Source organism: Mustela erminea, chromosome 18 (genome assembly GCF_009829155.1).
Source record: "Mustela erminea isolate mMusErm1 chromosome 18, mMusErm1.Pri, whole genome shotgun sequence".
NCBI classification, from domain to species: Eukaryota; Metazoa; Chordata; class Mammalia; order Carnivora; family Mustelidae; genus Mustela; species Mustela erminea.
This window is the reverse complement of record NC_045631.1, coordinates 19,136,337-19,162,256: the sequence shown is the minus strand read 5'-3', so window position 1 is coordinate 19,162,256 and position 25,920 is coordinate 19,136,337. Positions and strand designations below refer to the sequence as shown.

Below are 25,920 nucleotides of genomic sequence, written 5' to 3'. Positions count from 1 at the left end.
CCTACTTGTGATCTCTCTCTGTCAAATAAATAAATAAAATCTTTAAAAAAAATTTTTTTTAAAGACAAGATACAACTGTTTGAAACCACCCAAGCTCTTTAATGGATTGAAATCATTTCCTTAGCTTAATCCTGATTCGGTTTTAGGTTTTATTTTATTTACTTATTTTTTTTTAAAAAGATTTTATTTATTTATCAGAGAAAGGGGGAGAGAGCGAGCACAGGCAGAGGAAGCAGGCTCCCTGCTGAGCAAGGAGCCCGATGTGGGACTCGATCCCAGGACGCTGGGATCCATGACCTGAGCCGAAGGCAGCTGCTCAAGGAACTGAGCCACCCAGGTGTCCCTGGTTTTAGGTTTTAAACATAGATTTTACATGACTTATGGTAAGAAAGTCTTATTACACTGAAATACGGGCTCTGGAGCAGTGAATTTGATTATGCTTTTTGAGGAAGGTAAAGGGATGTATGACCTAGCTAAAAAATTAGCCATGGTCAACCAAGCTTGTAGCAAGAAATAAATCAACGTTATCTGAAATGCTGAACTGAGAAATTAACGCAACTCTCCTTCTAGTTATTTAATATTAAATACTTCTACAACTAGTAGCAACTTGATGTCCTTGATTAGAATTTTAAGTTTCTATGGAACTTAACTGAAGATCAGAAAGAAGGGAATAAATCAAATATTGTTTGCATGATTAACAAGAACCTAGTAATAAAGAATATATAGGAAAAGAAAAAATTGTATTTTTGACCTTTTTGAAGTTACAAAGTCTCCATGCAGATTCTAAATACAAAACGAGTTACTTTACGTGTTTTAACTACCGTAAGAGAAGCTGAACAAAGTAAGGCACATTCAACTATACAGTGTCATAACACAGTCTACTTCTAATACTGCCCTTATCATCTCCCCCAAAATCTTTTACTTCCCAGTTCTTTTTAAAGTGGGATCCCAGCACCCAATTATGCAAATAGTTATTGAGTAATGGCCACAGGAAGTCATGGTTTCTGCTTTGAAAATATACCAAAGTAGGTGATTTTGTTAAAATTCTGAATTTAGACTGCCACCATCCAAATGTTAAATTTTATCATATAAAATTTTTCAAATATTTAGTTACACAACCTCATCAGGAAAGAAAATTTAATATTCAATTCAATTTTCTAAAGCAGACTACACTTCTACTTCCTACATAGCTCCCTATCACAATGCTCCCTGTAGTAGATGTCCAATAACTTAGAAGTTCTAAATTTCAAATAGTAGTTTAAAAACTACTATTTAGGGTCTAGGGATATAGATGTGAAACCAGAAAGGCTCTAGCTCCGTGAGCTTAGTAGAAGAAACAGCTTTTCTAGATAGAAGTATCAACATGCAAACAAACCTTGGTCATATTCAAGTAGGAGGTATGCTAAAGCAGGGGTCAGCAAACTTGATTTCTACCCATTGCCTGTTTTTGCAAGTCAAGTTTTCTTAAAACAGAGTCACACCCATTTTACATATTAGCCATGGCTGTTTTTGTTTACAAGACAGAATCAAGTAACTAGAATTGCAAGGAGAGACTGACCCCTATTCTGCTACTCAGGGGATAGCACAAAAGCACATACAAAGGAAAACGTCCTATTTAAACCATACAGCTGAAGGGAAGCCATTGAAAATATCTGAGATTATCAAACTAAATATCAGTAATAATTGAGGTAACTGCAGAGTATGGGTGAAGTGATAGCACAGTCATCCCCCTTATGGAGAGACGTTCCAAGACCCTTCCCCCCACAACAGCGGATGCCTAAAACTGCAAATAGTACCAAACCCTACATATACTATGTTTTCCCCTATACATACATTTCTATGATAAAGTTTAATTTATAAATTAGGCACAGTAAGAGATTAACAATAAAACAACAAAAGACACACTGTAAAAAAAGTTATGTTGAGTGTGCTCTCTCTCAAGTGTCTTACTGTACTGTACTTACCATTTTTCTTGTGATGATGTGAGATGAATAGATGCCTAGTGATGAGATGAAGTGAGATGAATGACAATAGGCATTGTGACGTAGCATTAGGCTACTACTGACCTTCTGACGATTCAGAAGGATCATCTGCTTCCAGACCACAGTGACCGTGGGGAACTGAAACCACGGAAAGCAAAACCACGGATAAGGTGGGACTACTGTACAGAAAAAGAGCCCAGTAAATGTTACTGCAAAAGTGAAGAAATTAGGACAGTTGTATTAGAGATAGAAAGGAAAAAAATGGGTATTTTAGAGACAGGATCCATATAACCTAATCATCAAGGTTTGGAAAAAAATGAATTCAGTGTTATATACAAAGACTAGAGTGATGATGTTGAATATATGTGGTTTGAACTCAGAGTAAAAGCAGTTGAAGTTTTGAGCTTAATACACAGTGACAGAATTGGATGAGATTACTCAGAGGAGTTTGAGTACATGAAAGGGAGACTGAAAGAACACCAACATTTGAGAAAAAGAGAATGATACCAGGCAGGTTATGCTGAAGATGTAAAAAGGAGGAAAGTGAGTAGTTATGGAAATGCAAATTAGAGAATTTAGGGAGGGAGTGTTCAACTACGGCAATTCTTATTCAAAGTTAAGACTGTTAACTTTCTAGTCACTCTCCTTTTCCCTAGCTAGATGTCACCGCCTTGTTCAGTCGTACCTTACGAACATTTCTGCCGTGTAATCTTTTTTTAAGAGGCTTCTCTCACCCTTAATCGGGTCTCACTTTCTATCTTCTACACCATGGCTATCGTTCTCTCCCTCTAAAAATATAAATCTGAAAGGGACCAAAACATTTCAATGGATTCTCACGGTCTACAGAGACTAGATCTGTTCACTTGTATAACATTTCCAGCATTTGACACAGCTGTACATCAATAAATAAACTGGACAACTAAATTAAAGATTTTTAAACTTGTATCACTCACTTTCCTTGAATCACTCTGAATGACTAGCATGTTCAAATATTATTTCATTTCCTCCTCCTAAAATAGTTATGACTTTCCTTGTACAATAAATAAACCAATTTCCACTTATTTTTAAAACCTGACTAGCCTTCTCTGACCCTTCTACCCCGCTTAGGAGTTTCTCTATGTTCCACACACATTTTATGTATTTTTCTACAGAGCATTGACACTAGTCATGTATTTCCTTTGTATTTTTCTACAGAGCATTGACACTAGTCATGTATTTCCTTCCATGTATGGTTCCCTATTAGACTGAATTCCTTAAAGACATGAATACTCTCTTTTCATCTACTTATCACAATTGCTTCCCTCAGAGCTTGGTGCTATATGTAAATATTTGAACAAAATACTACTCATAAATCAGTCAGGAAGCAAAAATATAACAAAGTAGTATTACGTCCATTGAAACCGATATTCAACCATTTTCAACTTACAAAAACAGCAACTACATACGGTTCAACAAAAAAATTCTGCATTTAACTCTCCGAAGAAAAAGACTAAAGCTAAGGTTAAAGGTTAAACTTGAGACCTTTTTTTTTTCTTCAACTTTTAAAATTGAGTGATACTATTGTCCCCGTTTAATATTAACATTTAAGGGACTCCTGGGTGGCTGTTGGTTAAGCATCTGAATCTTGGTTTGCGTTTAGGTCATGATCTCAGGGTGGTGAGATCAAGTCCCACACTGGGCTCTGTGCTGGGCTAAGAGCCTGCTTAAGATTCTTTCTCTGGCCTTCCCCATCTTCCCTGCCCTCACACACTTCCTCTCTTTACAATAATAATAATAATAATAATAATAATAATAATAATAATAAACAATCCTAAAAAATGTTCTGAAAACATTTAAACTTCTTAAAGATTTATTTATTTACCTGAGAGAGCAAACGAGCGAGCATAAGCAGGGGAGGAGGGTTGGAGAGGGACAAGCAGGCTCCCCAACGAGCAGGGAGCCTGATGTGGGGCTTGATCGCAGGACCCTGGGATCATGACCTGAAGGCAGACACTTAACCAACTGAGCCACCCATGCACCCCAAAAATATTTAAACATTTTAAAAAGCACATGTCTCAGGGCATGTGGCTGGGTGGCTCTAGATGGCCTAGTCAGTTGGGCGGCCAATTCCTGATTCTGGCTTTGGTCATGATCTCAGGGTCATGGGATTGAGCCCTGTGTCCAGCTCTGTACTGACAGTCTCCTCGAGATTCTGTCTCCCTTTCCCTTTGCCCCTACTCAAGCACACTCTCTATCTAAATATTAAGTTTTTAAAAAGTCTAAAAACCAAAATAAAAAGCATGTCTCCCCACCAAAAAAGGAAGTCAGTCAAATATAAGGCTAAAAAAGAGGACTGCCACAATTGAGAACCTCCCCCAGGTCAATTTACCACTTGATGCTTCATCAATGATGCCTACCTTATCACCCTGTTTTGCTATTCTGATTTCCTTCCTCAACCACTCCATAGTACCTCCCTATTCTTTTGCAAAGAAGACTGTCAGAATCTTCTCCCCACCCTTTCCCTTTCCATTTTTGATTATACCAGAGAATTAAAAGCTTATCTTTGTTTAAAAAATGTTAGGGGCATCTGCCTGTCTCAGTTGGTGGAGTGCATGACTCTTGGTCTGGGGTTACGAGTTCTAGCCCCATGCAGGAGGTAAAGATTACTTAAAAATAAAATCCTAGAAAAAATTTTTTTTAAAGTAACCTCTACACCCTATGTGCAGCTCAAACTCACAAGCCCTAGACTGACTGAAGTAGTTAGAAGTCATCACCTTTTCAGGAGATACTTAAAACTCTTCATTGGATCAATTTCAATCTTATATTCCCAATTTGGAGTTACACCAAACCAGACTAAATAGAACTGTCTGGACCACCTCTAAATATATACATTAGAAACTTGGAATATATACATTATTATGTCTATACATATATATGCGTATATTATTATTATATATACACATATATTATTATATATACATAGTATATTATACATATATGTATATATTATTATTATGTCTAAATATATACATTAGAAACTTTTGAGTTCTGGTTCATTTCTACTTCTATGCTTATTCTAATCCAGTTTACTCTGAAGGTAAAATATCAAATTCAAGTTGCTTGGCATAATGAAACTGCTATTACTAAGATAGACAATTTCTGCTTTTATAGCATGGGTGGTTCTTTCCTCACTTTCAGGAGGTAAGCTAATAAAATCTGGGAGTTAAATTTTACCTTCTATAAATTCTTTACAAGTTACCTTTCAGACTAATACCAAAGTAAATTCATTACTATTGCACTCATAAAAGCAGACTTAATGAAAAATCAAGCAGCTTAATACAGATGCTAAACTGGTAAGTCACTAGGAAAAAAAAGATCTCACAATCACGTTAAATTGTTACAAACATTCCTTTATGTCCCATATTATAGAAGGGGACAAAAGGATCCTTCCCCATTCTAAGAAATTCAACTAGGGCTGAAACCAAATTCAAATCTTTAGGCACCTGTAGTTAAGATTATGAGAAAGACAGCTATGATGCCATAAGCAATCACGAAACAGTAATAGTAAAATGCAGTAAAGGTGAAAATACTTGTTCAACATTGTGTTTAAAAAAGAAAATTTAGTATTCAGATGCTTCTGTAAACAAAAGTCCTCTTTCCCTTTGATGGATTAACCCGTAACTTGTCTCCTGCCTCCTCCTACCCTGTAGAACAACTTCCTCACTCCCAAACCTAAAATCCCCTTTTTAAACTAAGTATTTATCTTCAGATAAGCAAAACATCCATATGACTACAAATACAAATGGGAAAATCTCATTACTCCTCTGCCTAGACTATTCTAAGAGCTCATTAGAAAAATGCCTTCCAATCTGCCTTACAAATTGGTGCCACATTAATCTACCTGAATGCAGGTCTATAATACCAACTCAGTTTTTCAAGCTCTTCAGTAAAGTAAAACAAAGGCCGATGTACTATTTTATAAATTTAGAAGCACAGACTTAAGAACAACAAATGATTTTTTTCAAGTACACAGAAATTAGGAACATTTCGGCATTCATCCGTCTCCCGTGCAGTTTAAGTCACTTCCATTCCACCAGCTCATCTCCCTGATACTCAGTGGCTTCCCACCTGCCTCCAGACCGACCTGATGATCTGGCAGCAACTTACCTTCTTTCTCTTTTATGTCCCCTCACCATAACCAAAGCAGAACCCTTTCACTGTTTATATTTACTCAGAATTCTCCAACTTATCTATTCTTTATTTTCCTCTTATCTGCATTTCCATATGTCAAAAAATCTTCCCCCGTCCATCAAAACTCTTATTAAATGCTGCTGCCTGCATGAAAACATACCCTGCCTTTACTCTTCCCACCTTTACTCCATTAAAAATTCTCCTTCCACTGAAGTCTTCTATTTATATCTGTATACACTTAAAATCTTGCCTGATAAACTTGCGTACTTTTGCCTCTCCTTAAGCTCTACAAAGAAAAAGACTCAATCTTGCAAAGTCTTCCATAACTAAGTGAAGTACTTTGCCTATAAGTACATAATAAGTGAAAGGAAAACACACACACACAATTACTGCACAACTGTGTCAGAGAAAAGAAAAAAAGGATTAAGCTGAAGAAAGCTCTCTAGATTTCGAGTTCTCAATGCCAGCAGGCAGTGAGAACCACCTAGTAAGTTAAAATACATTTTAATTCCAGGGTGTAGGCCAGATCTAGTGAATTCAAATCATTTATGCCAATAACCTATAAGTAACAGAGAAACAAATTTTTAAAGTTTTATACTGTAGCGCCTGGTGTCCCCTCAAGTATATTTTATACTAGATAACTGCCATGCTGACTCACTTCAACCATCAAGAATTATACCTTATTTTATTCATCTCCCCTTCCATCTCTACATGCTGGATAAAATTTACCGTATCAAATTATTTTTTCATGAATACTACAAAAATACAAGCATTCTGAACGCTTGATAACCTTCAGCACAGTATTAGGCAAGATATATCTGGTTTAAACACTGACCAAACACACAACTCACATCAACCTACCTTATTTCAACAGATTTGGCTTCAAATGACTTTTCTGAGACAAATAACTTCAAATGACCATTTCAAAATCAAAGATTCACCTCAAAAAGTTAGGGTCTACTAAATGCTTTAAAGGAGGCAACAGCTGTCTGTCCTGTACGTGCATTAAAATCTATCACTCTGACACAATGGAAGTATCAATAAGCAAAGTGTTAGGTACCGGGAATTTGCTCTTGACAGTCCTACCAAAGAAACTCTGAAGGTAGATAGGTTAAACAAGAATGACTAAGCTTTTTAAATGTTCAGGCTGGACGATGGGTACTTTGGGGTTCATTATAGGTTCCACTTTTGAATATAAAATTTTTCATGGCCAATTTAAAAAGGTAACACTTTAAAGTTCACCCCTTAAGTGCCACTTGAGAAAAATAGAAAACAGGACCCATGTCTCACCATACATATTAATACTACTATGTAATGGTACAATATTCCTCCAGATAATATAAAGATTAACCCTCCTGTTTCTTAAGGAAAAGTTAATAGCAATAACATGTATCATAAGCTAAAAGAAAAATCCCAAGAGTTATAATTCCCACCAATCCCTTTTTTATGCCTCATGTATCTATCTTTATTTCATATCCTCAAATGTACTGAACATACTTCCAAGGCTGCAAGTAATTAATGTTTAATCTAAAAAATGCACCATTCCTACTGAACTTACTAAGCACCCTCTTACCTACTATTTCCAAATAAAGTTGTTGAAGAACTTATTTTTGAAGTTAGGAGGTATGCGTAAGAACTTCTATTCCTGAGCCTAACTAACTTTGTAAGTGATCGCCTTTGAACGTTTAAAGAGAAGACTACGCTAAAGGACCAAAAAAAATACAGGTGCTCTTTTAAATGATATTCCAGTAAGCCCAACTGATTACCTTCTTTAGAGTTTAACTTAAAAAAAAAAAAAAAAAAAAAAGGCAAGCCAGAACTTCAGATCTTCAAAAGGTTGTAATTCAAAACAAATTCAAAGAAAAATTAGTGACCTAATGAACCAATCCACATTTGGCAGTAATACAAAGAAACTGCCACTTTAGGAACTAACTGAACTGAATGTTATCCATTGTTGGGGGGAGGGGGGATGCAGCAACAACACAATCAATACCAATTTAATCTCAGTAATATTCAACTACAAAACTCAAATTGATGCACTTCACTAAAGCAAATCATTCGTTAATATTAGCAAAATTAAATATAACTGCATCCATGTAGGGGCATTTAGCTCATCTAAATACCACTGATTTCATGTCTAGTTAGCCTACCTATATGGAAAATGCATACAGAATACCTAGAAATAAACTAGAGTTAATACTGCCATTTAAAAAGGCTTACAAGAGGGGCGCCTGGGTGGCTCAGTTGGACAACTGCCTTCAGCTTAGGTCATGATCCTGGAGTCCCGGGATCGAGTCCCACATCGGGCTCCCAGCTCCATGGGGAGTCTGCTTCTCCCTCTGACCTCCTCGCTCATGTTATCTCTCACTGTCTCTCTCTCAAATAAATAAATAAATAAATAAATAAATAAATAAAATAAAAAGGCTTGCAAGGGGCACCTGGGTGGTTCAGTGGGTTATAGCCTCTGCCTTCGGCTCGGGTCATGATCCCAGGGTCCTGGGATCGACCCCCGTGTCAGGCTCTCTGCTCAGCAAGGAGCCTGCTTCCTCCTCTCTCTCTGCCTGCCTCCCTGCCTACTTGTGATCTCTGTCAAATAAATAAATAAAATCTTTAAAAAAATAAAAAATAAAAAGGCTTACAATTCACCACAATAAAAATCTATATAAAACTAGGAGCCACTTAATGGAACAACTTGTCCCAGACTTTTTCACAGGCTGTGGAAGAAAACCAGATATCCTCTCAGGTTCACATAATGACCACCAATACAAAATACTCAGGTAAAGATTTTCCCAGTAAAGGTCTCTGGAGGGCCGATGGCACAGAAGATACCACCAGAAACGCCAACTCCCCCAGCAGAATTTAACTTATAATTAACCACAAGTCTTAAGAAACTATGCAATTTTTTTTGTCTTAACTTTCCTAAAAACATCCACTTCTTGGTCAATTCATTTATTTCCAAACAGCAGTGCTGGAGAAAAAAGTGAAGACAGGTAATTATATCTGCCAGGATTTCTACTCCTAAACTCCCATAAGGCAATACTACTACTTACTCCCATTTTTTAAAAAGAAGAAAAATAGTAAATGGACATCTGTTCATTTTACTAATGTCTTCCAGTTTGCAGATAAGGTAAGGTATGCAGAGGCGGCAATTTGCTTAAAAGTCACATAAATAGCTTTGTTATTCATCTCCGAGGCAGTGATTCTTCCAGGGAGAATATGGCAATTACCTCATCCCCACTATATGATATGCTGCCCCTTCTTTGCAGTTCCAGGTCACTGCCTAAATGAGCCAATACTAAAAATGGGAATGTGCAGCATATCTTAGGTGTGTGTATGCACACACGGGGTATAGATTTCTGTTAGGGGAGGAGGGGAATATGGAAATGGAAGACTGAAAACTACTGTTCTCAAAAGTATCAAGGTTGTAAACATCATTCACTAAGCCTTGTTATTTGCTGTAGGTATTTAAATAAGTTATGCCATACAGCAAATTTTTAAGACACAAATAGCGGCAGAGCCGGATAAGCACCGGACTCTGGATTTCAGCGCAAATAATGACCTCAGGGTCCTGCTAAGCCCAGAGGTGGACTCCCTGCAGGGAGTCTGTATATCTCCCTCTCCCTCTGCCCCTCCCTACCCGTGCTCTCTCTCTGAAATAAATTAATTTTAATTTAAAATAAGACACCAAGAAACCATCTTCTAAAAAAAGTTATGGGCATGAACTTGAAAGATATCGGATTCCTTTTTTAAACACAGGCTTCAGGGCTATGAAAAGTACAGACTCCAAGTGCCTGGTTCTACAATGCTAACTGGGCTTGCTGTTGCAGTTATCAAAATTATTTTCCAGTTACCATTCAGCACCCATTATTCCTTTGTGTAAAAGAAAAACTAGTTTGCCACTCCATCTTTTTGGACTCCTCCTCAAAAACACTGCTCCTACTCATTTTACGCATATTAGAACTATCAAGTGAGCTCACTAATAAAGAAGCGTATGATATAAAAAGCAAAGGAGAGGGAATATCTGTTCAAAGAAAAATTTTAAAAACAACCCAAGAGAAAATATGTCATCCCTTTAGGCACAATCCCACCCTTCTTCACTCTTTGAACTAAGTGTAGGAAGTCAAATACACTGTGTATATATGTATATGTGTGTGTATGTATATATATATTTTTTAAATGCTTTTAAGTTGAAAAAAATTTTTTTTCTTCAAAATAGTACTATTGCCAAAGACCCTGAATTAGTTTATCAGCAGCTTTATCCACTCTTATTGTCAACTTAGTTCACAAATTCTTCAAGAATCTCCTAGTAATTTCCAAAATTCACCCTTAATACACCAGCTAATAAATATAAGTTAAATCGACCAGTAAGAATCTTTATATAAGAAAAAATGAGTTACCTTTAGTGTGATATACAATAGCAGCCCTCAGGTCAAAAGAACCCCAGCTATCATTTCTTTCTAGGCCTCTCTGGTATCTCTGTTCTTTGGCGGAGCCTAACAAAGTGTTCGTAGGAGACGCCAGAGGATTTTGATTTTCTATCTCGTAGTCCTTTGAGAGAAACACTAAAGCACCTTGACTACTGGTGTCTGCTTTTTGCAGGTCACCTATATGACTGGGTTCCAAGGATAAGGCTCCACTCTCACTAGTAGTCCCAGATTTTAGAATGCTACCCAGAACTTGAGGACTAGTCCGTTTTTCCAGCTCATAAGCCTTGGGAAACACAGGATGCTCAGTTCCTGAGGGGATTATTTCAGCACCCTGTGAAACCAAAGTGGCAGGATATTCCCCTTGAAATGTCACCTCCATCACTTTATGATCTGATGACTTCCCAATAACAGTCTCAGGGCCAGCACTGGGCTCATTTATAAATGATAAACCCCACTGATTCTGGAAGATATCCCCCAGGTTTTGCTGATCTGTTTGAGAGGGCAGATCCACTTGTGCTGTGCTCAACAGCACAGTTTGCATATTTGAAGGATAGATAAAAAGGCTAGATTTAATTTGTTCAACAGCTGCTGAAGTCAGACTCATGTCCTGGAGAACTGAATCAGTCCCAGAAGAGATGGGTGTTAGAGTATTAGCAGCAGTAGTTAGCAGTGGCTGACCCCCTGGAGAATACACACTTGCATCAGTCCCTGCTAAAACAGGCCCATTAGAAAAGTTGGCCGAAGTAACAGATTTCAGCGCTGACATAGGGACCTGGGATAACCGGCTTGAAGATTGGGTCTGAGTTTCCCCAGTAGATGACGAAGAGGATGAAGATGAAGATGGCGACACGGAAGAATTCTGTACAGTTTTGTTGAGGTTTTCCTTAACTTTGCTTGCATAACTTATTTTAGGAACTATTTTAGCGCTGCTATTGTCCACTGGAAAAACTGGGGGTGGTTTAAATAGGGTCCACGAGTCCTCTTTGGAGGTAACAGCAGAAGCATGCTTTCCTTTGGGCCGATCATCAAACTTTTTGCTGCTCACACCAGGTTTAATATCAGAGCTTTTCCGCAGCATATCACCCACAGCAGGTTTTCCTCGATTTGTTCCTCCAGGCCCAGTTTCATACTTCCAAATGGGCTTCGAACCATCTACTCGATTTCCCTTTTGTTCACTGTAGTCAGGCTTGAAAGTTTCAAGTCCCTGTTTTAAGGATGGGACACTGGTCTCTTGTTGCATTATTTTGTCCTGAACTAAATTAAGGTTTTCACAACCCTTGGCACTATTGCGCCTAGCTTTCCTTTTTTTAGGAGTGGTATATCCGCTCTCAGATCCACTACCATCATTATCTGCTCCTTTGCCCATATAACCATTAGTAATATAGCCAGAATTATTTGTTACAACACCATTTGGAATTGCTACTGTATCAGTCTTGTCTACAGACTGGTTCTCTCCAGATTTATTTTCATAAGATTTCCCATTCTTTTTGTCCATACTGTTTTTCTGCATGAAATTCCTGGTTTTAATTCCTGCTTTCCCAAAGGTGCTGGCCTTTACAGTCTGCTTCAGATTAGTGTCTACAACTTGTTGGTTGCCATTGAGGACCCTGGAAATAGGGCTGGTAGCTTCATCAGAACCCAGGCTCTTTAAAGATATTTCTCTTTCTCCAGCATTACCATTTAGTTCACCATAGCCTAGAGGGGGGAAAAAAATTTTCTTTTAAAAACAATTACAATATACAGATTACAACAGTCTAACTTTTTTAAAAAAGATTTTATTTGACAGACAGACATACAGACAGTATGCAGAGAGGTAGGCAGAGAGAGAGACAGAGAGGAAGAGAAGCAGGCTTCCCGCTGAGCACAGGCCCAATGAGGGGCTTGATCCCAGGACCCTGGGATCATGACCTGAACTGAAGGCAGAGGCTTTAACCCACTGAGCCACCCAGGCACACTAATAGTACCTAACATTTAAAGACATTATGCTATGAGCAATAGCTTGACTATCTGTTATTATTTCACAACTACGAGAAAACACTTGTGAGCCCCGTGAAGTCTACCAAGCAAGAGACTGAACTAAGCTGGAATTCAAACCGAAGTCTGAGGTCAGGAAGAACAAGACCTCTTAAGCTGTATGCCATACTCTCTCATCTAACAGAATCAACTTTCCCATTGTTCTCACAGGCTGTTGTAAAATTTCCTTTACAATTAAGAGCAGAGCTACCCTCTGGGCAAAAATCAAGTTATGTTGATACATTAATTGTATATTAGAGTAGAATTAAAAAATCTCTTTCTAGGGCCACCTGGGTGGCTCAGTCAGTTAAACATCTGCCTTAACTCAGGTCCTGATCTCAGGGTCCTGAGATTGAGCCCCACATCATCAGGCTCCTTGTTCAGCATGGAGTATGTTTCTCCCTCCGACAACTAACTGTCTACCCCTCCCCGCTGCTCGTGCTCTCTTGCTCTCTCTCAAATAAGTAAAATCTTAAAAAAAAAATCCCTTTCTATGAACCCATAAATGGCTGGTACACCATAAGCAGTTTCTACTGCATTCTGCTTAAGAAAAATCTACTACCTGTGAACTTTTTCTACAGTAGTCTTGAATTTAATATTTCCCAGACATTAGATCATACTATTTATGTATGAAACCAAAATACCTATGTACCAATGTTTCTAACTATTTTAAGATACATTTTTTTCCTTTTACATCTGGGTAAGAAGACTCTCAGAGAAATTAACTTGCCCAAGTCACAAAGTAAAGAACTGGAAATGTGAACTACAGTTTACCTAACATAGTTTCCTATTACTATGTAATACTGCCTACAAGTGATGCAATATTATTTACTAACAAAATTACAATGAAAGTTATTTAATTTATTTAAAGATTTTATTTATTTATTTGACAGAGAGATACAGCTAGAAGGAACACAAGCAGGCGAGTCGGCGAGGAAGAAGCAGGCTTCCCCCTGAGCAAGAAGCCTAATGTGGGGCTTGTTCCCAGAACCCTGATCATGACCTGAGCCAAAGACTGACTTCTAATGACAGAGCCACCCAGGCACCTTAAAAGGTATTTAACTTTAAAACGTGTTATGCTGTTCAAGTTTCAGTCTTTCAACTGCCATAAACAGTTTATTACTATATGTTATTCAACAAGGCTAACAACAGTTTTTTCCCATTTCCTTACCAGTTTAAACAGTGGTATTAGTTATCCACCTTTCTATGAAAAGTTCCCAAAAGCATTTTGAGGTCAAGTAATTAGAAACAGATACGTAACAGAAGGATGCACACAAATTCATTTAAGGGAGTTTTTCAAGGGACTAGGGCGGGGCATCCAATCAGAATACCAAGTAATTTGCCTTTGTCACTTTTATTCATTCGTTCTTGTGGGTCTTTAGCCTGTGAAGGCTAAAAGGAATGTGAGCTGTATATTCTTGTTTTGAAATTGTTTTAATTCCCAATACAGTAAACATCAATAGATACATAACCCACAGTAAAAGCTCTTTGTGAATTTTAAAAGCATAAGGGATCTAAGGTTTTTTGTTTTTTTGTTTTGTTTTGTTTTAAACAAGTGTGAGAACCATTGTTTTAAAATAATTTGATGTGGAATAGAACAGTCTGGGAAGATGCACAACAGGATTTACTGTAATTTTAAGGCACTCATTTCGTATCAGAGAAAAAGATAATGATGCTACGAATGAACAAACAAAAGCATTTTCTCCCACTGTATTAACTTTCAGAAAATAACTCACGACTATAATCGTTCCTAAGATGCAGTGGCACAAAATCTGTACCACAAAAAAATTTATTTTGTTAAAGCTCTTTTGCAGAGTTGTATTTAAATTTTTTTGACTGCTGAAAGTGTTTTTAGGATAGCCAATCAAATCAAATTTTTGGTGGAAAAATTCTAACTATGAAACTACTAGTAAAGAAGAGACCATTCCTTAGGTTTAGCATAAGACCATTCCTTATGTTTTCTGAAAGTTTCTTTTTTTTTTCTTTAGAAAAGCAGCAAGTTCCTAAATAGAGGCTCTCATTGTTTTTAGCAGATCCAAGTTTACCTGTGTACCTGTAGACTAAAACCAAACAAACCAAACAAACAAAAACACTACATACACCATTTCATGCTAACAGGCTAAACAAAGGTTCTGTACTCTAGGGCCTATTAGTCATAACTTTCTCAAAGGTAAGCAGTTTTAAGAAAAAAAAATTCCAATGTCCAAACTAACCTGGACCAAAGCCAGGACTTTTAAGTGAACCGGAATAGTTTTTCCTGAAATTACCAATATTTAGTGGTTCCAATATCAGTAATCACCTAACAATTTAATAACAGCTCAAAAACCACCATACTTCCACTCCCAAGTTTTAGTAACAAAAACCTTTCTCATTTAACTGAAGTTTTTTTCCAGGAGCACCTGGGTGGTTCAGTCAGTTAAGCATCTGCCTTATGCTCAGGTCATGATCTCAGAGCCCTGTTATAGCGGGAAGACTGCTTCTCCCTCTCCCTCAGCACCCCCCCCCAACCCCATCATGCTCTCTTTCTCTCTCAAATAAAGTCTTTAAAAATTTTTTCTATAGAAACTTACACAAAGTGTTATAAGAGGCATTTTCTTTTAAAAACTTAGGTATTTAAGAAAAATGCAAATACCACAGAATCACTGAGAGAAATCAAAGGGCTCTTTGCACTTTCACTATTCAGGTTTACCATGCTAAAGTATCTAACTCTATTTCAAATAGACTCTGCAAAACTTCAGTCCTAATAAATCTAGCTTTTGGATTAGAAACCCAAATTACTGAACACATTTGGCCCTCTCTTGCGCCCTCTTCTGGTAAAAGAAAACGGGTTCCTCTTTATAGGTTTGTGGGTAATGGGTCATAAAAGCCCACTTCAACATATTACAGACACATTTGAAAAATGCTCGGTTTTCTTAGTAAATTAGCATTACACACGTTGACGCCACTGTACCGTGACCAGGCCACACATGGAAAACTGTTCATCCCAAATTGTTTACATTCTCTCAAAATCGCTAAGCCCAGTTTCCCCTCTTTATCCTCTTCCTGGATTAGACATACTACTTTGAAGAACGCCGGGGGCTGAATGGTTCAGGGGCTCTTCTGTGTGTAGAGACGATTCCTGCAGGGGTGGGGTATATTAATACCTGACCAACTAAATAAAATTTTCCAATCTGAACAGTAATACTGCTTTATATTCCAAGCAACCACAATAAAGATTTTCTTTTCTCTAAATTGAAAAAGACCTAAAGTTAAAACATTTAGTGATGTATACCTTCTGATAGTTTTCAAACTGTTCCAAACCCGTTAAGATTAATTCCCAATACACATATATGTTCATTTCTACTGCACACCTGATGTCCCTACCCCCAAAAGTGGAAAATCTGGCATTCCAATTTCAGTCTTAAAATTACATTAAATCTTCAACAGAATAGTAATTTTTCTCCAGCTCTCAGTAACTGTATCACATCTGATATGCTGGGTTTAACATCCATTTTCTTACCATTCCCTTAATTTCTCTTCCAATTTATAAAGAACCTTTAATTTGTAAAAATCTGCCTGGTCACAAACTTTGAAAGTTCATTTCTTCTCAAATGTTGTCTAAAATGACTTTTACCCTCAATTTAACATTGTTCAAATCAAGAGTTTGGGGCTCGGCATCAATTTGAAAATAGGAAAACACCTTTCCTTTTTACAGGGGAAAAGCCTCGTCCAAAGCAAGATGGTAGTGAACCAACCGCATGGATGAACCACCTCGTTTCTCCTTTAAGGACAAGTAACAGGGGTCAAAAAAAACCTCGCCCGCTACCCCATCCAATCATTTTTCTAATCTCGCTCCTCAAAATCACTACCCAAGCCCAGAAAAATGCTGGGGGGCTTGAAAGAGCTAAACAAGCTTTTTTTGTAAAAAAAAATAATAATAATAATAATAATAAGCTGTTAGGAGGAAAGGGCCCAAGTGAAAGCCTGAGAGGCGGAGTCGTGAGCGAACCTGGCAGGAGACGAGGTTCCTGTGGCAGAGAAACTCGTGACCGGGGAGCCTGGTTCCCGCTGGGTACCCCACCCGGCCTTCAGGCACCGCCTCTACCCAAAATGTACCCCCCCCCCCAGCCCTCCTGCCCCAAGGAGCGCCGCGGCCGCCACCCGCGGCCTCCTGCTCCTGGCTCCACTTCGAGGCCGGCTCCTCTCCCGGACCGCCCGCGCCTCCCGCCGCACCCGGGAGCGGGAAACGCGGCCGCCGGCGCGCGGGGCCCGGTGAAGGCCGCTCCCCTCGTGGCCGCTTCCCTCCCCCACCCCAACCGCCCCCGCCCCTCACCCCAGGGACCCGCCCGGGGCCGCGCGGCCGCCACCGGGTTACACAACCCGGCCGGCGACGGGGGGAGGGGCGGCCACGGGCCGGGGGCGACGGCGCCCCCGCAGTGCGGGGGGGCAAGGCGGCCGCGGGTAGGGATCCCGAGCCCCCCAGCTCCGCCGCGCCGAGCCCCCTCGACACCCTTCCCCCTCCGCTCCTGGGCCGGAGTCGGTGACAGGAATCGGCTTCCAACATGGCGGACAGGAAGCGGCCCCGCGAGGAGGAGAGAACATTCCAGCCGCGCCGGCTCTGGGGGGAGCGGGCCCGGGGCGCCGGCCTCGCGAGGAGCCGTAAGGGTAGACTGCGGGGTCCGCTGCCCAAGAGGGACGTCTAGAGGTGCAAATGACTCGAGAGACGAGGGGTCCCGGCCGCCCCCCCAGACAGGGAACCCCAAGGCCACAGGTGGGCTTGGGGTGGCGAGTGAGGGAGGACACTTCCTCAACTCTGCCCACCTACCCTCGCCTCGCCGCCTGCAAAAGGGTCTCGCGACACCACCCAAGTCGGGATTCGCTAGGCCTTCTTGAGCTACACCCCGAAGGCTTCTGGTGGGGGGAGCTGTGGTCACCCCAACTCAGGGCCACCAGATTAAGGTTCCTCTGGGGCCTCAGGAAGGTAAACGGGAAAGAAATAGTAAGGCTAGACTTCTAAGGCCGACCCTCCGGGTCTCCCTCCAGCCCGGGCGGGGGCCGGGAAGGTCACACTGGCCTGGTTGGGCCTCTCCCGTGCTGAGGGGAAGGAGAGGGCGCTGCAAACCCCGCGGCCCAGCCCGGGCTTTGGGAGAATGGAAGGGGGCTTCCCCAGACCCGCAGGTCACAGAGACACACACGCACACACACACCACTCCGACCGCGTCCGCGCTTTCCACATCCAGCCCCACCCCCATCTCCCCTACCCCCCACCCTCACTCCCCTTCCCCCACTCGTCCTCCCTCCCAGACCTGTTTTCTTCTTCGGCGTTTCCTGGTGCTGCTGGAGGGCGTGTTTCTGCTCATGTTTCAGCGCCTTCGGCTGGGCCTTGGGGCTGCCCTCGGCTCCATGCTGCAGGTATTGGTGAGGCTGCTGGTGATGGTGGTGGTGATGGTGGTTGTGGCTGTGGTTGTAGAAATAATAATGGTGGTGGTGGTGCGGCTGCTGCTGCTGCTGCTGCTGCTGGGGGTGATGGTGCGGATGGTGGTGGCTGTGATGGTGCTGAGGCTGTGGCTGGCCGGGCTTCTCCTCCATTGAAAGCGGCTGGGACTCCCTGGCTGAGGCTGCGGGCTGCTGCACCGTCAGGATCTGAGACTGCTTTTCGGGGCTCACTCAGTATATCTGAGCGCGTCTAGCCAGCGCACTGGTTAACCGAGCGATCCTGCGAGATTGGCAGCGACGCTCCAGCAATCAGGAGCCACGCTGGGCCGCAGGCCCCGCCCCTAGCCCAAATCCTCTTTCCTTCCCCTTCGCCACAGCCTCCTGGCCAACGCCACTTACCCTGTGCAACCTCACAGGGCCGGGCCTTCAACGTCAGCACTATGGCTCTCTCTTCTGTCGCTTTCTCTCCTTCACCGCGCAGTCTGCGAACGGCACTTTCTACACTCCTTACCCGCAAGCAAACTCACGTCGAGTGTAGCAGATTCCACTGGCGATTCCACTGGCAATTCCACTGGCTCGTGGAGCCATCTGTTTGGTTTTGCACCTCCTAGAATCTGTTGGCTTTTTTTTTTTTTTTTTAAATCCTTTTCCGGGTAACCAGAGGAGAAGCTCAGTTCCCTTAACCCTGAGACCACTAAAGGGGCAATACAAAAAGAGGAAATAAATACATTTTTTTTTTAAAGAACACAAGCGCTTCACAATCCCATAGATCATTTTGTATTCTGGATTCATTTTGCTTTGTATTCATATGCTAATCTCTTCCTTTCCACGAAGGGATTATAGGGTTCCACAATGGGGTATCTGTGTAATTTTCTAAAAGGGCACAAAGGGTTTAAATCATTGTTTCTTTGTAGTTGGAGGCAAGGGAGAGCGGGAGGAATGAAAATCTACAATCTACAGTGAAGTAGTTTTGTTGTTGAGATGTTGTTGTTGTTGTTGTTAACCCAGGTGAGGTCAACTGTAAAACTAAGAAAAATTGTAGAATATGAAGTTTCAAGAGCGAAAGGGCACTTTAAAAGTTACTAAGTTAAAAAAATTTTTTTGCATGTATGGAAAATAATGGAATTTAAATACTCTTGCTCTTGTAATGTTGGTTTAATTTATCCTGCATTATCACATCACAGCCTGATTTTTTAAAAGCAAATGTTAGGAACATTTTGAGTGAGAGTGATTACTCAGGAAGGAAGAGAAGGGTTGTGTTGGGGAGGGGCACAGAGGTACCCTTTGATAATATTTTATTTCTTGAGCTAGATAGTAATGACACATGTATTTGCTTTAGAATTACTTCTTTTTTTTTTAAGATTTTATTCATTTATTTGACAGACAGCTATCACAAGTAGGCAGAGAGGCAGACAGAGAGGAGGAAGCAGGCTCCCCGCTGAGCAGAGAGCCCGATGTGGGGCTCCATCCCATGATCCAAGCCAAAGGCAGGGCTTTAACCCACTGAGCCACCCAGGCGCCCCTTTAGAATTACTTCTTAAACCGAATATATATATATATATATATATATATATATATATATATATATATATATATACACTATTTTCAGTATATGTTACATTGGGGGGATTTTTTTTAATTTAGCATAAAACAATTTTTAAGTGTACAGTTCGGTGGCAGTAAGTACATTCACATTGTTGTGCAACCATCACCACTGTCCATCTCCAGGACTTCTTCTACATCTCAAACTGAAACTCTGCACCCATTAAACCATAATTCCCCTTTTCTCCTTCCCCACATTCCCTTTTAACCAATATTTTCTTTTCTGTCTCTGTGATACCTCATACAAGTCAAACGATACAATATCTAATCTTTTGTGTCTGGCTTATTTCACTTAACCCATCTTCCAGGTTCACTGTATTGTGGTATGTATCAAATTTTTCTTCAGTTTTAAAGCTGAATGATAGTCCATTGTATGTATATGCCCCATATTGTTTATCCATTCATTTGGCAATGGACCTATGGATTGTTTCCTCAGTGTATATTTTACAGTTTTTAAAATGTGGCTACAGGAGTACCTGGCTGGCTCTGTCAGTGAACATGTGACACTTTACCTTGGGTTGTGAGCTTGAGCCCCACCTTGGGTGTGAAGATTATTTAAAAATAAAACTCTGGGGTGCCTGGGTAGCTCATTGCTTAGGCATCTGCCTTCGGCTCTGGTCATGATTCCTGGTCCTGGGATAGTGCTCCCTGCTCAGTGGGAAGCCTGCTTTTCCCTCTCGCACTCCTCCCTGCTTGTATTCCCTCTCTCAGTGTCTCTCTCTCTCCCTCCCAAATAAATAAATAAATATAAACTTTTGGAAAATAAATAAACAAACATCCCAAATAAATAAATAAATAAACAAAATGGCTTGATTTATTATGGCAGGACAATATTAAAGGAACAAAGAAGCTTTAAGGGAATAATCTGTGCTCTTAAATTAGTGAATATCAACACAAAAGCAGAATTAAAAGGTAAAAGCCTTTTTACAGCAGCATATGTCGGGGAATTCAAACAACCATGACCAGATATTGGCTTGTTCTTTATAGTGAAGGATTTGTTTCGCCTTGCTAAAATTTGAAGAAAGACCCATTTAGGGTGTGATGGAGAGTACATTTACCTAATTTTGAGAGCTTAAACCCCAATAATAACAACATTGTGACAAATAAGTCTTTCCCATTGAGTAGTATTCCACCACTTTCTCATCTACTGAACAAGAAATAAAAGTGCATGTACAAGTTAGAATTACGTTGATAGGGTTTTAGATTCCTTTCCTGACTTAGACATTTAGTTGGAAGGCAAGAATTCCTGAGTTCTAACTTCTGTTTCTCCCTTTTCTACATTACAGTTGTAGGCAAACCAAAAGCATTTTACTCTGAGTTTCTGACTTACCACACCTTAGCCTACCTTACTTTCTTCACATACAGTTGAATGAATTTTAGGAAATGAAACCTTGGCTTCAGGTGCTTTAGTTGCTATGAATGTTGCCTTAGTAGCATGTAGCAGCATGGAGAAAGGCTTGTGATATGACCTAAGAAAAAAATGCAGAATATTAAATTCTATGTATGCTACCATCATAACCTTGTAAAAACATGAATATTTAAAAATAAGTATGGAAATACAGGATGAGAATATGTACCTTTTCTTCCATCTGATTTTTCTAAAAGTTTTATATAAAATATGTTTGAAATCTGCCATGTGTTTGAAAACAATGATGCCATAATATCAAACCTCTGTGAAAAGAGAATAATTGGGTATTCTTATTTCAAGCATTGCTTTTTAAAGATTTTATTTATTTATTTGACAGACAGAGATCACAAACATGCAGAGAGGCAGACAGAAAGACGGGGAAGCTGGCTCCCCGCTAAGCAGAGAGCCCGATGATGCTGGGCTCGATCCTAGGACCCTGGAATCATGACCTCAGCCAAAGGCAGAGGCCCTAACCCACTGAGCCACCCAGGCACCCCTATTTCAGGCATTTTTTAAATAGCATCTGCGCTAGGGAGAAAAACACAACAGGAAACTATAACAAGTCTGGTAAAATTACGATGCTTCCCCCCCCCTTCTCTGTTTTCGAAGTGTTCTGTTATGTAGTTATTACTTTTCATAACATTTTAAAAAATTAAAGTAATAAAAAATCGAATCTGTACAATCCTTTGAAATCCATTTTACAGCTTATTTTACCTAATGTCAATGTGGGAAGTTTGTTTTTTGTTTTTTTCTCTTAAAGATTTTATTTATTTATTTATTTGACAGAGCGAGAGCACAAAAAAGGGAGCAGCAGAGGGAGCAGGGAGAAGCAGGCCTCCCGCTAAGCAGGGAGCCCAAGGCAGGACCAATCCCAGGACCCTGGGATCCCCACCCACGCTGAAAGCAGACACCCAACTACCTGAGCCACCTAGGCACCCCCAATGTGGGAAGTTTTAATGGTGATAGGAAGTAGGTTAGTGTTTTAACTATTACTATAACCCTAGTTGTTAATATTTATTGAGCATTTACTATGTGTCAGGAACTGTACCAAGTATTTTATCTTTGTTTTCATTTGTAAGTTTTTAAGATAGATACTAAGCCTGTTTGATAAGGAATTTGAGATAAGGAATTTGAGGCCTGAATTAGTTAAGAGAATTGCTTATAATTGAAAGCCACCAAGTTTATAACAGGGCCTGAATTAGATGCCAGATTGGCTGGATAGAAGAATTTCTAACACTATCAAAGTGATATACATTTCTTTCTTTTTCTTTTTTTAAAAGATTTTATCCATTTATTTGATGGACAGAGCTCACAAGTAGGCAGAGAGGCAGGCAGAGAGAGGGAGGTGGAAGCAGGCTCCCTGCTGAGCAGAAAGCCCGATGCGATGAGGGTCTCTATCCCCGGACCCTGGGACCATGACCCGAGCCAAAGGCAGAGGCTTTAACCCACTGAGCCACCCAGGTGCCCCGTGATATACATTTCTAAAACTTTAGTAAACTTCTGAAAAAACATTCATGTTGTATCACAACCACTGTGAAGATGGTGTCTGTTATTAACAGAGTCAGGGTATACTCTGAAGCTAATGAAGGGCCCTTTAGTGCACAGCCCCCTCCAAATTCCTAGAAATGACCTTTTGAAAGAGTTAGGTATTTTTTCATTATTTTGTAAATTTTTTTTTAAAGATTTTATTTATTTATTTGACAGACAGAGATTACAAGTAGGCAGAGAGGCAGTCAGAGAGAGGAGGAAGCAGGCTCCCTGCTGAGCAGAGAGCCCGATGTGGGGCTCGATCCCAAGACCCTGGGATCATGACCTGAGCTGAAGGCAGAGGCCTCAACCCACTGAGCCACCCAGGCGCCCCAATTTTGTAAAATTTTTTAAAGCAATATGTTTTTGTATTTTATTCCTTAATGAGGGAAGACTCCCAGTTTGAGGTTCACCCTGGTTAACAGTCATTTGGGAATCTCAGAAGTGTTGTAACTCAATAGGTACTTTAAAAGGGTATAGTCATATTTTATAATGATATGGAAAAATATTGACACTGTAATTCAAGTACAAAAAGCAAAGTAACAAATTCTATATACATATTATTGTTGCGTATAAAATATACATTCAAAGACTATGAAGGAACTTGAAAAATAAAAGCAATAAAATCTTTTTATTCATTTGCTCATTCACAAATATTGATTAGGCATTTTTTTTATGTACCAGGTATTATGCTTTTTGTTATTTGGGTGTTGTTTGTTTGTTTCATTTCATTTTATTTTTTAAAGTTTGTTTATTTAAATAATCTCCATACCCAATATGGGGCTCAAATTCATGACTCCCAATATCAAAAGCCACACTTTCTTCCAACTGAGCCAGCCAGGTACCCCTTGTTTTATTTTTTTAATCCATTTCTCTTATTGATTCAGTTTTGGAACTTGGTTAAATATATTTGCAAGACTGTCTTAATTATCAAATGAAATGACTTTTTATACACCTTTAATCTTATACTTTGTGTACTGTGACAACTTAAGAGATCTAGAAATATTTAACTCTCCAGACCTCAGTTTTTTCCTCTCTAAAAATAGGAGAATGGCCAAATTTTTCCCATTCTAACATGTAATGATTATATATCTCTGCTCATTCTTCCCAGATTGATTAGCCCTTTATTTCATTATGATAAAAGTATGCAACAGCGGGAAATTTAGCTGATAAAATTTGAGTTTTTCAACGGTAACAATTGATTATAACTTTACAGAAATTATAATCAGAAACAATATCATGTAGTTTTATATAAATGGAAATTGGCTTTCTGATGATAGTTTCAGTTTCAAAATGAGGCAAATCACTAGTAACATCCACTGTTTTATTTCAGCAGGGAAAGAATTTTATTCATGTATATTTCCTTTAGATCTTAATATTTTTGCCTAGAGACACTAACTTCAAAAAACTTTCAAAGGAATTGAACAGAGGTATGGGTAAATTAGGTTAGTCTCTTAATAACTGGAATATGACAACTTTTCTAAATATGAAAGTTTTAAAAAGTGACATTTTGCTTTTATGAAAAGTATTATGGGAAAAGTTTGAGGGAGAAACTACAGCAGAATAGTCTACATTCTGTAGTCAGACAAAAATGAGATGGGATCTCTATTTTGAAACTGCTTAGCTTAGTGACCTCGCTTGGGCAAATTATTTAACCTCTCTAAGGCTTAGTTTACTCAGCTGAAAAAAGGAAGTAATATTAGTGCTTAACTCACAAGGTGTAGTGAAGTTTAAATAAGATAATATACACAAAGTTGTTGAGTATAGTGTTTATAATATTAGTAAGTGGTGTCAAATATCGAATGTTAGTGATACCAAATTATTAAATATTAGATATATCAAGATAAACTCTCAGATATATTTCATTAAAGAAACTCAGTTTCAGAGAAGTCAGTTAGCAAGTTAACCAAGAATAGAGTGTTTTCCCAGTTTTTGAAATGATAGGCAAATAGCCCTTTGGCTGTCTGAGCTGCACTATGACGGTAGGTAAGAGCAAGCACTTTATGAAAGGCTGCAAAAAGGTTGCCAAGAAGAAAGTGGCTAATCCATTTTCTAGAAATATAGTATGATGTGAAAGCACCAGCTGTGTTCAATATAAGAAATAAAAACACTAGTCTAGAGCACTCAAGGAATGAAAATTGCATTTGATGGCCTCAAGGGTGGAGTTTTTGAGTAAGCCCTGCTGATCTGCAGCACGATGAAGTTGCATTTAGAAAATCCAAGCTAATTACTGAAGATGTTCAGGGCAAAAACTGCCTGACTAACTTCCATGGCATGGATTTTACCAGTGACATAATGTGCTCCATGATCAAAAACGGCAGACTGAGGTTGAAGCCCATGTTGATGTCAAGACTACCAATGGTTATTTTCTCTATCTATTCTGTTGTTGGTTTTACTAAAAATTTCGATTATCAGGGGCGCCTAGGTGGCTCAATCAGTTAAGGATTGGACTCTTGATCTCAGCTCAGGTGTTGATTTCAGGGTCATGAGTTTGAGCCCCAAATTGGGCTCCACGCTGAGCTTGGAGCCCACTTTAAAAAACAAAAACGAAAACAAAGAAAACCTCAAATTATCAGATTTGGACCTCTCCCACTTCTTCTGCCAAATCCAGGGGAAGATGATGGAAATCATGACCTGAGAGGAGAAAACACATGATCTGAAAGAAGTGGTCAATAAACTGATTCCAGGCAGCACTGGAAAAGACATAGAAGAGGCTTGCCAATCTGCTTCTCCACTCCCTAATGTCTTTGTTTGAAAAGTGAAGATGCTGAAAACCCTGAGTTTGTATGGGGAAAACTCATGGGACTTCATGATGAAGGTGGCTGGTAGTTCTGAAAAAAACAACTTAGGATGAGACAGGTGCTGAAGTTGAACAAGCCGATAGATAAGAGCCACCAGTCCAAGAAGCTGTTTAAAATTCAGACTTTTAATGGCGACCAAAAGTCTTATTATGTTGAAGAAAAAAGGCAAATGTCAGCTAAAAGCAGTAGTGCATTCCGTCTCAATAGCAGTCCTCTTCAAATAGCACGTGCAGAGTTGGCTTTTACTTTCTTCTCTTTTGCTTTTCTGTTTTCTCTAAATGTTGTACATTGAGCATTTATTCCTTTTATTAAAAAAAGGAAAGTATTTTTAAAAAATGAATGAGTTGGGGCACCTGGGTGGCTCAGTGGGTTAAAAGCCTCTGTCTTTGGCTCAGGTCATGATCTCAGGGTCCTGGGATCGAGCCCCGCATCGGGCTCTCTGCTCAGCGGGGAGCCTGCTTCCCCCTCTCTCTCTGCCTGCCTCTCTGCCTACTTGTGATCTCTGTCTGTCAAATAAATAATAAAATCTTTTTAAAAAATGAATGAGTTCAATATCCAATTATCCTATGAACATG

At 39.7% G+C, this 25,920-nt stretch overlaps 1 protein-coding gene and 1 pseudogene across 1 annotated transcript in view; one reads left to right on the top strand and one right to left on the bottom strand.

The window, feature by feature from the left end:
* The window catches only part of NUFIP2 (nuclear FMR1 interacting protein 2), a 32,366-nt gene extending 14,086 nt beyond the window's left edge, over positions 1-18,280 (bottom strand). Inside the window, exons 1-2 of the mRNA XM_032319681.1 lie at positions 17,878-18,280; positions 10,550-12,274 (exon numbers count right to left, since the gene is read on the bottom strand). Of these exons, the coding sequence (XP_032175572.1) occupies positions 10,550-12,274; positions 17,878-18,160 (2,008 nt within the window). The 5' untranslated portion in view covers positions 18,161-18,280. The remainder of the gene's footprint in view (positions 1-10,549; positions 12,275-17,877) is intronic.
* Positions 18,281-24,484: 6,204 nt separating this feature from the next.
* LOC116577036 lies at positions 24,485-25,459 on the top strand (annotated as a pseudogene).
* The last annotated feature ends 461 nt before the right edge of the window (positions 25,460-25,920 follow it).